This window comes from Ailuropoda melanoleuca, chromosome 16 (genome assembly GCF_002007445.2).
Source record: "Ailuropoda melanoleuca isolate Jingjing chromosome 16, ASM200744v2, whole genome shotgun sequence".
Classification (NCBI taxonomy): Eukaryota; Metazoa; Chordata; class Mammalia; order Carnivora; family Ursidae; genus Ailuropoda; species Ailuropoda melanoleuca.
This window is the reverse complement of record NC_048233.1, coordinates 42916586-42929914: the sequence shown is the minus strand read 5'-3', so window position 1 is coordinate 42929914 and position 13329 is coordinate 42916586. Positions and strand designations below refer to the sequence as shown.

The following is a 13329-nucleotide window of genomic DNA, read 5'->3' as shown; positions in this document are numbered from 1 at the left end:
AGGGAGGGAGGAAGGAAAGACTTCTCTTTAGTATCAAAACATAAATCTTTAAGGGTGCCTGGGTGGCTCAGTCGGTAAAGCATCTAACTCTTGATTTAGGTTCTGGTCATGATCTTGGGGTTATAAGATTAAGTCCCATGCTGGACCCTGCACTCAGCGTGGAGTCTGCTTGAAATTCTCCCTTTCCCTCTGCCCCTACTCCCACTCACACTCTCTAAATAAGTAAATAAAATGAAATAAAAAGATAAATCTTGGGTTGATTCTGATTCCTAATACCCCAAATTCAAGTTTCAAGTTTCCTCTCTACTGGATATTTACTCTTTCCTGTTTTTCTATTGCTTAATCATTCTGATGTTTGATGTATGAAGAGATAATTGCTCTCATAATGACTTGTGAAGTCTGTGAGGCATTTTCTTGTATTTTCCACAAAATTTAAATCTCAATACAAGCATTTTTCATGTATTTCTCAATACAACCATTTTCAACTGTGAATATGGTGCTATTTTTGGCTGGGAACTTACTTACAGAGCAAAAGGTCTCTCCATGTAAACACCTGGTGGAGAACTTTAAAGAAAACCTAATAGGGGCGCCTAGGTGGCACAGCGGTTAAGCGTCTGCCTTCGGCTCAGGGCGTGATCCCGGCGTTATGGGATCGAGCCCCACATCAGGCTCCTCCGCTATGAGCCTGCTTCTTCCTCTCCCACTCCCCCTGCTTGTGTTCCCTCTCTCGCTGGCTNCGCTGGCTATCTCTCTGTCAAATAAATAAATAAAATCTTTAAAAAAACAAACAAACAAAAAACCTAATAGTTTACTACTATGAACTTATTTCCTAAAATAAAGGTCAAGAGCCAAATGGTTAAGATTAGAAGCTGAAAAGCTGGAGCACTATCAGGGACTTCAGAGTAGAGGAAGATGGGCTGGATAAAAGTTAAAACAGGGGAATAAAAATCCTAACTCAAGCTATGAAAAAAAATACATGTATATAATATATATATATATATATTTCCTATATGAAGCAGTTCCTAAGCTCTTCTCAGGAATCAGTTCTGAAAGGTTTCTACCAAACCAGTCTGTTCCATGTGTGATCTATTAGTGGGCATCGGGGAGATTTCCAATACGGACTTTTCTTGGGTTTAACAACAGAGGGAAAAAAACCATAACAGAAATGAAATCACACTTAGGTGAAAACCAGTTTCCTTTGAAAATTTATTTATTTATTTTTTTTTTTTAAAAAAAAAAAGATTTTATTTATTTATTCGACAGAGATAGAGACAGCCAGCGAGAGAGGGAACACAAGCAGGNATTTTTTTTTTTTAAAAAAAAGATTTTATTTATTTATTCGACAGAGATAGAGACAGCCAGCGAGAGAGGGAACACAAGCAGGGGGAGTGGGAGAGGAAGAAGCAGGCTCATAGCNTTACAGCAGAGAAGCCTGATGTGGGGCTCGATCCCCTAACGCCGGGATCACGCCCTGAGCCGAAGGCAGACGCTTAACCGCTGTGCCACCCAGGTGCCCCTCCTTTGAAAATTTAAATCCACTTTTAAGTTTTGTAAGAGGGAAACTCTATTGCACTCAGTGGTTTTTTTTTTTTAATATTTTATTATTTTTAAGTACTCTCTACACCAACATGGGGCTCAAACTCACAACTCCAAGATCAGGAGTCACGCCCTCCACTGACTGAGCCAGTCAGTGCCCCCTCAGTGCTTCTGATTCAGATTTTTCCTGTAATGTAGAGTTAACGTATAAAGAACTCAAATTATATTTAGTTTTGGTACTGTTCTTATTTTTGTATCTTTGTACTTATTTTTGTTGGGACAAAACTTTTAACAGATTTTTTTCCCCAAAGGCATTAAAAAATCTGTTATGACTTGCTATTCTCTTTCAAAAGCAGTTAGTTGAAGAATAAGAATATAACTTGGAACTCACCAGAGATGATACTGAATAAAACTGAATATTTTACTAATAAGAAAAATTTGCTAGAACTTTGTTTTGTAGGGCATGTTAGATTTCACGATGGAATAATTTTCTATCTGGAGTAAGCATTTCTGTATATTTTGAGGGAAAATAAAACTCCACAAACCCTTATGATTCTCACACAGCCACTGTAAAAAATCATTACAGTAGGTATGTTTCTTTTTCTCTGAAAGACTATTTTATAAGCAACCCTGTTAAAACCATCTAAAACAGACATATGGTAACAATCATTCGACCAGTTGGCTCCATGTGATTACCTTATCTCTGGAGAAGGCAGGCACCTATTAAGACCCAAGGTCTTAGAGTAGATGAAAGGATCAGAGTTGGAACCAAAATCATATAATATAACCCAATGAAATGTACTGTACTATCTCTAGTCCCTCTGCAACACTGCCAAGTCTTAAATGTTAAAAAATTAACCCTCTTCTGATTACCTCCAAATCCATTAATTTTTCTCCTTTATACTCTTAAGAGACTGGCTTCACTGGGTCAACTTACCTTCCTTCACTGTCTTTACAGTAGGGGCAGGTGCATGCTTCCCGCCGGGTCCTCCGACCAGCTTGGGGCTGGGGATCTGGGCTGTTTTCCCCTTCTTCTCCACCTGCTGTGTCATCATGTATTCCATCACCACCAGCTCCATGGAGGCCAAGCTGAGCTCCATGATCACCTTAAATTAAGAGAGTGAAAGGGTCAACGTGGGAAGCAGAAGAGATCGTCAAGCTGTGGTCATTTCAGTGACACTTCACAGCTTTGAAACCACATTTACTGATTCTGCCATCCGTTCTTGAGGTCTCAAGAATCAGTTTGTATTTGAATATACAAAGAGCTAGAAAATATATAAAACATGATCAATCTCATTTAAATTTTATTTTTTTGACAGGGGGAACGGGCAGAGGGAGCAAGAGAATCTTAAGCAAGCTCCACGCCAAGCGTACAGCCCAATATAGAGCTCAATCTCACAACCCTGAGATTATGATCTGAGTCAAAATCAAGAGTCAGATGTTTAACTGACTAAGTTACCTGGCACCTCTAATTTTTTTTTAAGATTTTCTTTTTAAGGGGCGCCTGGGTGTCACAGTCGTTAAGCGTCTGCCTTCAGCTCAGGGCGTGATCCCGGCATCATGGGATCGAGCCCCACATCAGGCTCCTCCACTACGAGCCTGCTTCTTCCTCTCCCAACTCCTCCTGCTTGCGTTCCCTCTCTCGCTGGCTGTCTCTGTCAAATAAATAAAATCTTAAAAAAAAAAAAAAAAGATTTTCTTTTTAAGTAATCTCTACACCCACTGTGGGGCTCAAACTTATAACCCCGAGATCAAGAGTCACATGCTTTACCAACTGAGCCAGCCAGGAGCCCCATTCTCATTTAATTTTTCAAATGAAACTCTAGGGGCGCCTGGGTGGCTCAGTCAGTTGGGCATCTGCCTTCGGCTCTGGTAATGATCCTGGGGTCCTGGAATCGAGCCCCATGTTAGTCTCCCTGCTCAGCGGGGAGTCTGCTTCTCCCTCTCCCTCTGCCTGCCACTCCCCCTGCTTGTGCATGTGCTCTCAAATAAATAAATAAAATCCTTTTTTTAAAATTATTTTTATTATTTTTATTTTTTTTAAAGATTTTTTATTTTATTTATTCGACAGAGATAGAGACAGCCAGCAAGAGAGGGAACACAAGCAGGGGGAGTGGGAGAGGAAGCAGCAGGCTCCCAGTGGAGAAGCCCGATGCGGGGCTCGATCCCAGGACTCCAGGATCACGCCCTGAGCCGAAGGCAGACGCTTAACCGCTGTGCCACCCAGGCGCCCCCCCCCCTTTTTTTTTAAGATTTTATTTATTTTATTTGACAGAGAGACAGCCAGCCAGATAGGGAACACAAGCAGGGGGAGTGGGAGAGGAAGAAGCAGGCTTCCAGTGAAGGAGCCTGATGTGGGGCTCAATCCCATAATGCCGGGATTATGCCCTGAGCCAAAGGCAGACGCTTAACGACTGTGCCACCCAGGCGCCCCAATAAATAAAATCCTTTAAAAAATAAAAATAAAATAAAATCCAACTCTAGATGGACTTTTGTAATTTTTCACCTATCAGATCACAAAAAGTTAAAACAAAAAACACGAAAAATCTAAACTCTAATAATGCATAGCATTAGCAAGGACATGGGAAACAGGCATTTTTAAAAAAGCATTTTATTTATTTGACAGAGAGTGAGCACAAGTAGGGGAAGCAGCAGGCAGAGGGAGAGGGAGAAGCAGGCTCCCCTCGACCTGAGCAGGGAGCCTGATGCGGGGCTCGATCCCAGGACCCTGAGATCATGAGCTGAGCCAAAGGCAGATGTTTAACGACTGAGCCACCCAGGTGCCCCAATAGGCATTTAAAAAAAAAAAGATTTTATTCATTCGTCAGAGAGAGAGAGCATATAAGCAGGGGAAGTGGCAGGCAGAGGGGAGAAGCAGGCTCCTCATTGAGCAAGGAGCCCGATGCAGGACCCAATCCCAGGACCCCAGGATCAGGACCTGAGCCAAAGGCGGATGCTTAACCAGGTGTCCCAGGTAATAGGCATTTTCATATATAGGTAGTGATAAATCAGTACATTTTGAAGTCCAATTTGGCAATATTATTAAAAATTTAGGGGCTATTGGCTGGCTCGGTTGGTGGAGCATGTGACTCTTGATCTCAAGGTTTTGAGTTCAAGTCCCATGTTGGGCACAGAGCTTACTTAAAAAATAAAATTACATTTAAAAAAATTTAAATGTGTATCTTCAAAGTAATTCCACTTTGAATCAGCAACGTCCTATGGATATACTCACAAGTATACAAAAATATATGATAGTAATATTTTCTATAGCTTTAAAACAACAAAAAACTAGAAACAATCAAATGGTACACATCAGAGTAGTTAAGTAAATTATGATAAACTTATGCAATTGAACACTATGCACCCATGAAAAAGAATGAGATAAAGTTATGTGCTGTTACAGAAGATGGTCACGACCCAGTATATTGATTTTATGAAACACTAACGCATCACACTTAACATTTTCAAACACTTCCCTAGGCCAATGGACAAAAGTAATGTTTCAAAGAAAGAGATAACATATCCTCCAAGTTTTCAAAGCATCAACAAACAATAAGTATTCACCTATGAAAGCACCCTGTAACAAAGTTAATGACTCTATCCATACTTAAGATTTCTCTAAATGGAGATTTTAAATTGGCCTGCTTTGTTTTTATCTGTTGTATAAACAACATCTACAAATCTCAGCTCTTGGTTTTACCTCTGTACCTAATCTCCACTATTTTCAGTGCATCAACATACTTTTGAGTTACTATGCCTAATAATAAGCTCTCCTCGTGATTTCCTTCTCTACCACTTTTTTTTTTTTTAAGATTTTATTTATTTATCAGAGAGAGAGCATGAGCGTGAGCACACAAACAGGGGGAATGGCAGGCAGGGGGAGAAGCAGACTTCCCGCTGAGCAAGGAGCCTGATGCAGGACTTGATCCCAGGACCCTGGAATCATGACTGAGCCGAAGGCAGATGCTTAACGGACTGAGCCACCCAGGCGTCCTTAAGATTTTACTGGGGGTGGGGGGTGGCAGAGGAAGAGGGAGAGAGAGTCTTAAGCAGACTCCCTGCTGAGCGTGGAAGCCCAAGGTAGGGTTCAATCTCAGGACCCTGAGATCACGACCCGAGTGGAAACCACGAGTGCAATGTTTAACGGACTGCATCACCCAGGTGCTCCTCACTCTACCATTTCTAAGCACCAACCTATGGAATTAAAATAAACTGGAATGTTCTGAGATTTTCATGATATTGGCAGAGCTAAACTGGAAGGACTGGAGTACAGAGTTAAGAACAGTTTCTGGAGTAGGACTGATGTAGATATGAGTCCCTGCACAGCCATTTGATTAGCTTTCTGACAGTGAGCCAGTAAAACTTCTCTAGTTATCAGTTTCTCCTTTAGCAAAAACTGGGATGAAATATTACCAATCTCATAAAGTTATTGTGAAAAACAAATGAAATAATACTGTAAGGTGCTTAGGATGGTATCTGTCACAACGTTTAACACACTGTAGCCAATATTTATCAGGAAATTATCTTGTGGGCAAACCATAGCGAGAAATCATGGAATAAGATATACACTGCGGGGCTCCTGAGTGGCTGAGGCAAATAAGTGTCTGCCTCTGGCTCAGGTCATCATCCTAGGACCCGGGATCGAGTCCTGCATCGGGCTCTCTGCTCAGCAGGGAGCCTGCTTCTCCCTCTGACTGATGCTTGTGCTTTCTCTCCCTGCTTGTGCTCTTGCACTCTCTCTCACATACAAATAAATAAATAAAATCTTAAAAAAAAAAGATATACACTGCTATCTTATTTAATCAATCTGCCTTAAAAACTGTATGTGAGGGGCGCCTGGGTGGCATAGCGGTTAAGTGTCTGCCTTCGGCTCAGGGCGTGATCCCGGTGTTATGGGATCGAGCCCCACAGCAGGGTCTTCTGCTACGAGCCTGCTTCTTCCTCTCCCACTCCCCCCTGCTTGTGTTCCCTCTCTCACTGGCGGTCTCTATCTCTGTTGAATAAATAAATAAAATCTTTAAAAAAAAAAACAACTGTGGTCCATACAAGCAAATCATCTTTGATCTACTTTCCGAACTAACCTTACTCCATTAAAATCAGAGAGGCAATTCATTAAAACCCAAAGGTCTCCCCTGTTGCAATCAATTGGGAAGAAGCAAACTTCTCTCCATTTTATTGAAACACAAGTGTGACATTCAGAACATGGCATGAGTCAGTAAAAAGGGAAACAAATTAGGATGCTGTAAAACCATATCTCTAAGCCTCTTTCAAATTCTTACAAAATGGAGAGTCAAAACTAATATCCTCCTTGATCCCTGCTATGATTTCAAAGGATTTTTTTTTTTTAAAGATTTTATTTATTTATTTGACAGAGACAGAGACAGCCAGCGAGAGAGGGAACACAAAGGGGGAATGGGAGAGGAAGAAGCAGGCTCGTAGCAGAAGACCCTGCTGTGGGGCCTCGATCCCAGAACGCTGGGATCACGCCCTGAGCCGAAGGCAGACGCTTAACCGCTGTGCCACCCAGGCGCCCCTCAAAGGATTTTTTTTATATGAAAACTGGAAATGGGGTTAAATGAGTTTCATTTAACAAAAAGAGGGATGAAATGCCAACAAAGCATCAACATCAGACCAGAATCTGTTTCCAGCCTCTTTTAATAACAGTTTTAGAAAAAGAACAGTTTTATCTTAAAATGTGGCATTGGTTAAGCAATGAAATAAATTAAAGATTTTCCTTTCCATGATGAAAATAACAAGTAAACCAAAGGCACAGTTTAATGACAGTCTCGCCCAGCCCAGTGGTTGCCTCTAGCATCAGTTATTGAAATAGCTATGGTAGTTAATACACTTTTTCAGTTTCTTCAAAGTGAAGAAGTGTGCTGAAGTCATGAACTTTTAAGACCACCACCATGATAAGTCAAATACCCTATTCTTCTCTGAGAAAAAACTTGTTGGGCAATACTAAAATAAGATGAAATAAGAAACTCAATAATTTTCAAAAGGGTAGTTCCCATACACTTCTCTATTCATCTGGTCTCTGGAATGATTTTGAGAACAATGTGTTCTTTAATTCAGTAAGTATTAATACAGTATGACTGATTTTCAAAACTATACCTATATTAAGCACACACTGAGTTTTCTGAACATGTTTCATTTTACACAACAGATTTAATCCAAAGAATTATATCTCAGTCCAGAAAGTGTTTTGGTATTCGGCCACATTCAAACAGCATACTGGTAACAAATCATTTAAGCCTTAGGAACATCAGGTATCCAGAATACAGCCCTAAATCAAGAAATAAAACAGATATAGGTAATTCATAATACATTGTCCTTTATTTTTCAGAATAATAATAATTTTATTAATCTGGCTTCCCAATCCAAGTGAATCAGAGGCAGCAAATCAGAGAAAAAGGAACAGAAAGATTATACTTTTAATGGCAGAAAAGCTGACAACGCAAGTGATAAAACGTAATACCAAAAAATACATATAGAGAACCTCCAAATTCATCCCTACCTAACATAAGAGACAAAATAAATGCTGGATTCTATCAATTACTAGTTTTTGAAATAGTTTCCTAGAATCCTCGAAGACTGACTAAGGACTCTTCCTTTTAAAAATCAAGTTTGCTGGGGTGCCTGGCTGGCTCAATCAGAAGAGCATGCAACTCTTTGATCTCAGGGTCGTGAGTGTGAGCCCCACATTGGGTGCAGAGATTACTTAAACTTTTTTAAAAATCAAGTTTATTAAGATGTAATTTACACACAGTAAAAATTCACCCTTCTAGTAAGTTTAGACCAGGGTTTTCTTTTTCTTTCTTTCTTTCTTTTTTTTTTTTTTTAAGATTTTTTATTTATTTGACAGAGAGAGAGACAGTGAGAGAGGGAACACAAGCAGGGGGAGTAGGAGAGGGAGAAGCAGGCTTCCCGCCGAGCAGGGAGCCCGATGTGAGGCTTGATCCCAGGACCCTGGGATCATGACCTGAGCCAAAGGCAGACGCTTAATGACTGAGCCACCCAGGTACCCTAGACCAGGGTTTTCAACCAGGTCCACTGTGCTTCCCAGGAGACATTTGACAATATATGAAGACATTTTTGATTGTCACGTCTAGCATCTACTATTGCTAAATATTCTACAATGCACAAGACAACCTGCTCCTCCCCCCCGCAAACGAAGAATTATCTGGTTCAAAATATCAATGTTGCTAAGGTTGAGAAACCATGGTTTAATGTATACAGTAAGTAGTGTAACGTTTAATACAATCAAGATATAGACTATTTCTACCATCTCAAATAGTTCCCTTATACCCCTCCGCAGTCCTTTTTGCATCAATATGAACTCAGGATTTAAAGTTATTTGATGTTTTAATCCTTTGAAGTTATTGTTCTTACTGATGCTCAAACTATCTTACACTTGGTCACAGAAACTTATCAAGTTGACTCCTGTGTCCTTTGACAAAATATCCCACATTTACTATTAATTTCCTACTCTAGATCTAAAATCAGCTATTTCTTCAAGTATTCCTAATATCCCCAGTTTCTCTTAATGGAAATTAGTATTTAAATACCACAACCTCGGGGCGCCTGGGTGGCACAGCAGTTAAGCGTCTGCCTTCGGCTCAGGGCGTGATCCCGGCGTTATGGGTTCGAGCCCCACATCGGGCTCCTCTGCTGTGAGCCTGCTTCTTCCTCTCCCACTCCCCCTGCTTGTGTTCCCTCTCTTGCTAGCTGTCTCTATCTCTGTCAAATAAATAAATAAACTCTTTAAAAATAAATAAATAAATAAATAAACAAATAAATACCACAACCTGGTTCTCTAGTTATTTTAGTTATTTGAAGCTGTAGTAGATTCCATACAAAGTGATCACGTGAACACTATTTCTGCAATTCTTTTTTTTTTTTTTTTTAAGATTTTACTTATTTATTTGACAGAGAGAGACAGCCAGCGAGGGAGGAAACACAAGCAGGGGGAGTGGGAGAGGAAGAAGCAGGCTCCCAGCGGAGCAGGGAGCCCAATGCGGGTCTTGATCCCAGGACTCTGGGATCACGCCCTGAGCCAAAGGCAGACGCTTAACGACTGAGCCACCCAGACGTCCCTATTTCTTCAATTCTTACATGTTAGTGTTAAACTGTCGATGGTATGGGGTGCCCAGATAGCTCAGTCGGTTAAGCGCCCAACTCTTTATTTTGGCTCTGGTCATGATCTCGGGACTATAAGATCGAGACCTGCATCAGGCTCTGAGCTCAGTGGGGAGTCTGCTTGAGATTCTCTCCCCCTCTGCCCCACCCCCATTATCACCCTCTCTCAAATAAATCAATCTTTAATAAACTGTCTGTGTGGTTCTTATACTTAGGGGTCTATTTGTCTGGATATAAAATTCTTGGTTCGTGTTTTATTTCCTTGATTTTCTTAAATGTTAATCCATTGCATTCTGACACTAAACATGCCATCAAAAAGTCTAGTGACACCTGGGTGAGCACCTGGGTGGCTCAGTCAGTTAAGCAGCTGACTCTTTGATTTCAGCTTAGGTCATGATCTCAGGGTCTGGGACCCAGCCCCACGTCAGGCTCCGTGCTCAGCAGGGTAGTCTGCTTCTCCTTCTCCCTCTGCCCACCCCCAATCTCTCTAAAAAATAAATAAACCTTAAAAAAAAAAATAAGTCTAGTGACAAGCTATTTTCCTTCCTTTTTAAGCAATTAGGTCTTTTACTAGGACGCCCAAATGATTTTTTTTTTTTTTTTTTGCCCTTAAAGTCCATCAGTTTTACTAAACAATGTCTCTGTGCTGGCCATTCTGAATCAATTTCCCCAGACACACTTTCACAAAGTTTTCCTTCTGTCCCATGGCTTTAGTTGTTTTCTTCCTTGGGGATTTTGTTCATATGAATGCTAGTTTTTCTTTTCTTTTTTTTTTTTTAAGATTTTATTTGTAAGACAGAGAGAGAGAGAAAGAGAACGCACAAGCAGGGGGAGCAGCAGGCAGAGGGAGAAGGAGACTCCCCGCGGAGCAGGCAGCTTGATGCTGGACTCGATCCCAGGACCCTGGGAGACCTGAGCCGAAGGCAGCCATCCACGTGCGCCTCTTTGCCCACTATTATAGCATTTTTTTCTCAATCTCTTTTACCTTTTTTTGATTTTTTAAGAACTTCTACCTCATTAAAAAATTTTGTTTTACTTTTTATTGTGTCATTACCTGTTGTGCTTCTTCATTTATGTGTTCCTTTTATTTTCACCTTTATTCCTGAAATAAATTTTTTCTCTTATTTCTAATTTTTTCCTGAGGTTTGTCACTTCTCTTTTCAAATTCTCCTTTTCACCAATCACCTCATTTCTGAGATTCTTCTAAGTTGAATTAATTAACTAAATAATTAAGTAAGTAGGCTCCATGCCCAACGTGGGGCTTGAACTCACAACCACATGATCAAAGGCCACATGCCCTACCAACTGAGTGGGCCAGATGCCCTGATCTTCTAATTTGAATTTATTTTTTTTAAATATTTCTTTGAGAAAGAGAGAAAGAGAGCAAGTGTGGGGTGGGGGGGAAGGGGGAGAGGGAGAGAGAGAGAGAGAGACTCTCCAGCAGACTCCCTACTGAGCAAAGAACCCTCCACAGGGCTGAGATCACAACCTGAGCTCAATTCAAGAGTCAGACACCCAACCAACTGAGCCATCTGACACCCCTCTAATTTGAATTTAAAGTATTTTATTTTGGGGCACCTGGGTGGCTCAGTCGTTAAGCATCTGCCTTCGGCTCAAGTCATGAACCCGGGGTGGTCCTGGGTTCTCCCTGCTTCTCCCCCTCCCCTTGTTTGTGTTCCCTCTCTCATTGTGTCTCTCTCTGTCAAATAAATAAAATCTTTACCAAAAAAAAAAAAAAAAAAGTTTTATTTTGGGATGCCTGGAAGGCTCAGCTGGAAGAGCATGCGACTCTTGATCTCAGGGTCTGAGTGAGTTGGAGCCCCAAAACCAGGTATAGAGGTTACTTTTTAAAATTAAATAAATAAAATAAGTATTTAGATGGAGTCCTCGTTCTCTGTTTTTGGTCGTCTCAGTGGGATCTGTACGCATGTGCATTAGGCTATGGTGCTCAGCAGCAGACACTTCTACTTGTTCCGTTTTCATTCTCTTCCTCTTCCTGCCTAAAAATCACCTGATTTTTTTCAGGCTAACACAGTGCCAGGTTGCAAATATTCCCCTTCCCAGATACTCTTGCAGATAAGAAGTAGCCAAGTGACAGGGTCTTGGCCAACCAGCTGTAAAAGAAAATTGCTGTTAGGTAAGACTTTCAGGAAAAGTCTTTAAATGGGAACGACTAAGCTTGCTTCCTCCTTTATCAAACGTTTCACCTTTCCCTCCTTTATCCTGTCTGGAAAGAAGTCACAATGCCCAAAGGTAGTGCAGCTGCCTTACAAGCATGGCAACTGTCCCACACTAAGGCAAAAGTAAACATAGCCAGGACTCCTACTGTTACCTTGAGCTGCCACATGAACTTTGCACTACCTTCAGACTTCATGTTATATAAAAATAGTAAGTACCCACATAACTGGTTAAGTCACTGAAATAGGTTTTATAGGTATATATAGCTAAATATACATTCCCTGGGGCGCCTGGGTAGCTCAGTTGGTTAAGCATCTGCCTTTGGCTCAGGTCATGATCCTGGGGTCCTGGGATCCACGCCTGCATCAGGCTCCCTGCTCAGCGAGGAGCCTGCTTCTCCCTCTCCCTCTGCCCCTCCCACTGCTTGTGCTCTCTGTCAGATAGATATATAAAATCTTTAAAATAAATAAATAAATATGCATTCATCAACTACAAAAAAAGAGATATTATTATGTTTTAAAGACTGATTTATTTGAGAGAGAGAAAGAGTGCATGTACATGGGGGGAGGGGGAAGATCTCAAGCAGGCTCCACACCCAGAGCACAGCCTGACACAACCCTGAGATCATGACCTGAGTCAAAATCAAGAGTCGGATGCTCAAATGACTAAGGCACCCAGGCGCCCCGAAATTATTTATTTTTTTTAAAGTAAATCATGACTATGCTGGGCCTATCAGTTTTTCTTAACTATACAGTCTATACATACCTCAGTATATCCTACCACTATTTTGTGTCACTGTTTTTTGTGTGTCAAATTGCTAAGAGCCTTTAATTTTTTTTTGTCCAGCTCCCAGAACTGTAAGTGAATAAGCATCTAACAAAAAATTCGAATACTTTTATATTAAATTAGACCACACAAGAATAAAGAACAGATACCAGAAATTTACTTCCTCCTGTTCCAGAACATAAGCGCTTGTTAATTCATTAGTAATTTGTGCTTGATACAAATCCATATAACCTTGCTTCTAAACTGATTTTTTCCTCATTACATCTTTCCTGATTATAGAGTTATTACAGAATATTACACACACACACACACACACACACACACACACACCCCTTAGAGGCTTTATATAAATTTCCTTTAGGGCTTATCCCTATAGTGTCTTATACCATGTGGACACCCTAAAGTACGCTATAGAAATGTTTATCAATTATTTAATTTCTATTGTTCCAGGTACTATACTAAACTCTGAGGAGTCAAAGAAATAGTACTTGCTGTTGAAGAGCTTGTAGTTCCCTAGAGAAGAGAAAAACAGGTAATTTCAAAATAATGAGATAAATGTTATAGTAAAAGCCATTCCAAAGATGTTCTGGTATTGAAAGGGGTAATTTCGGGGCGCCTGGGTGGCACAGCGGTTAAGCGTCTGCCTTCGGCTCAGGGCGTGCCCGGCGTTATGGGATCGAGCCCCACATC

The 13329-nt window shown here is 40.8% G+C and overlaps 1 protein-coding gene across 1 annotated transcript in view; it reads right to left on the bottom strand.

The window, feature by feature from the left end:
- The window catches only part of SP1 (Sp1 transcription factor), a 45631-nt gene that overhangs the window by 4854 nt on the left and 27448 nt on the right, over positions 1-13329 (bottom strand). The window contains exon 3 of the mRNA XM_011229926.3: positions 2474-2642. Coding sequence (XP_011228228.1) covers positions 2474-2642 — 169 coding nt within the window. The remainder of the gene's footprint in view (positions 1-2473; positions 2643-13329) is intronic.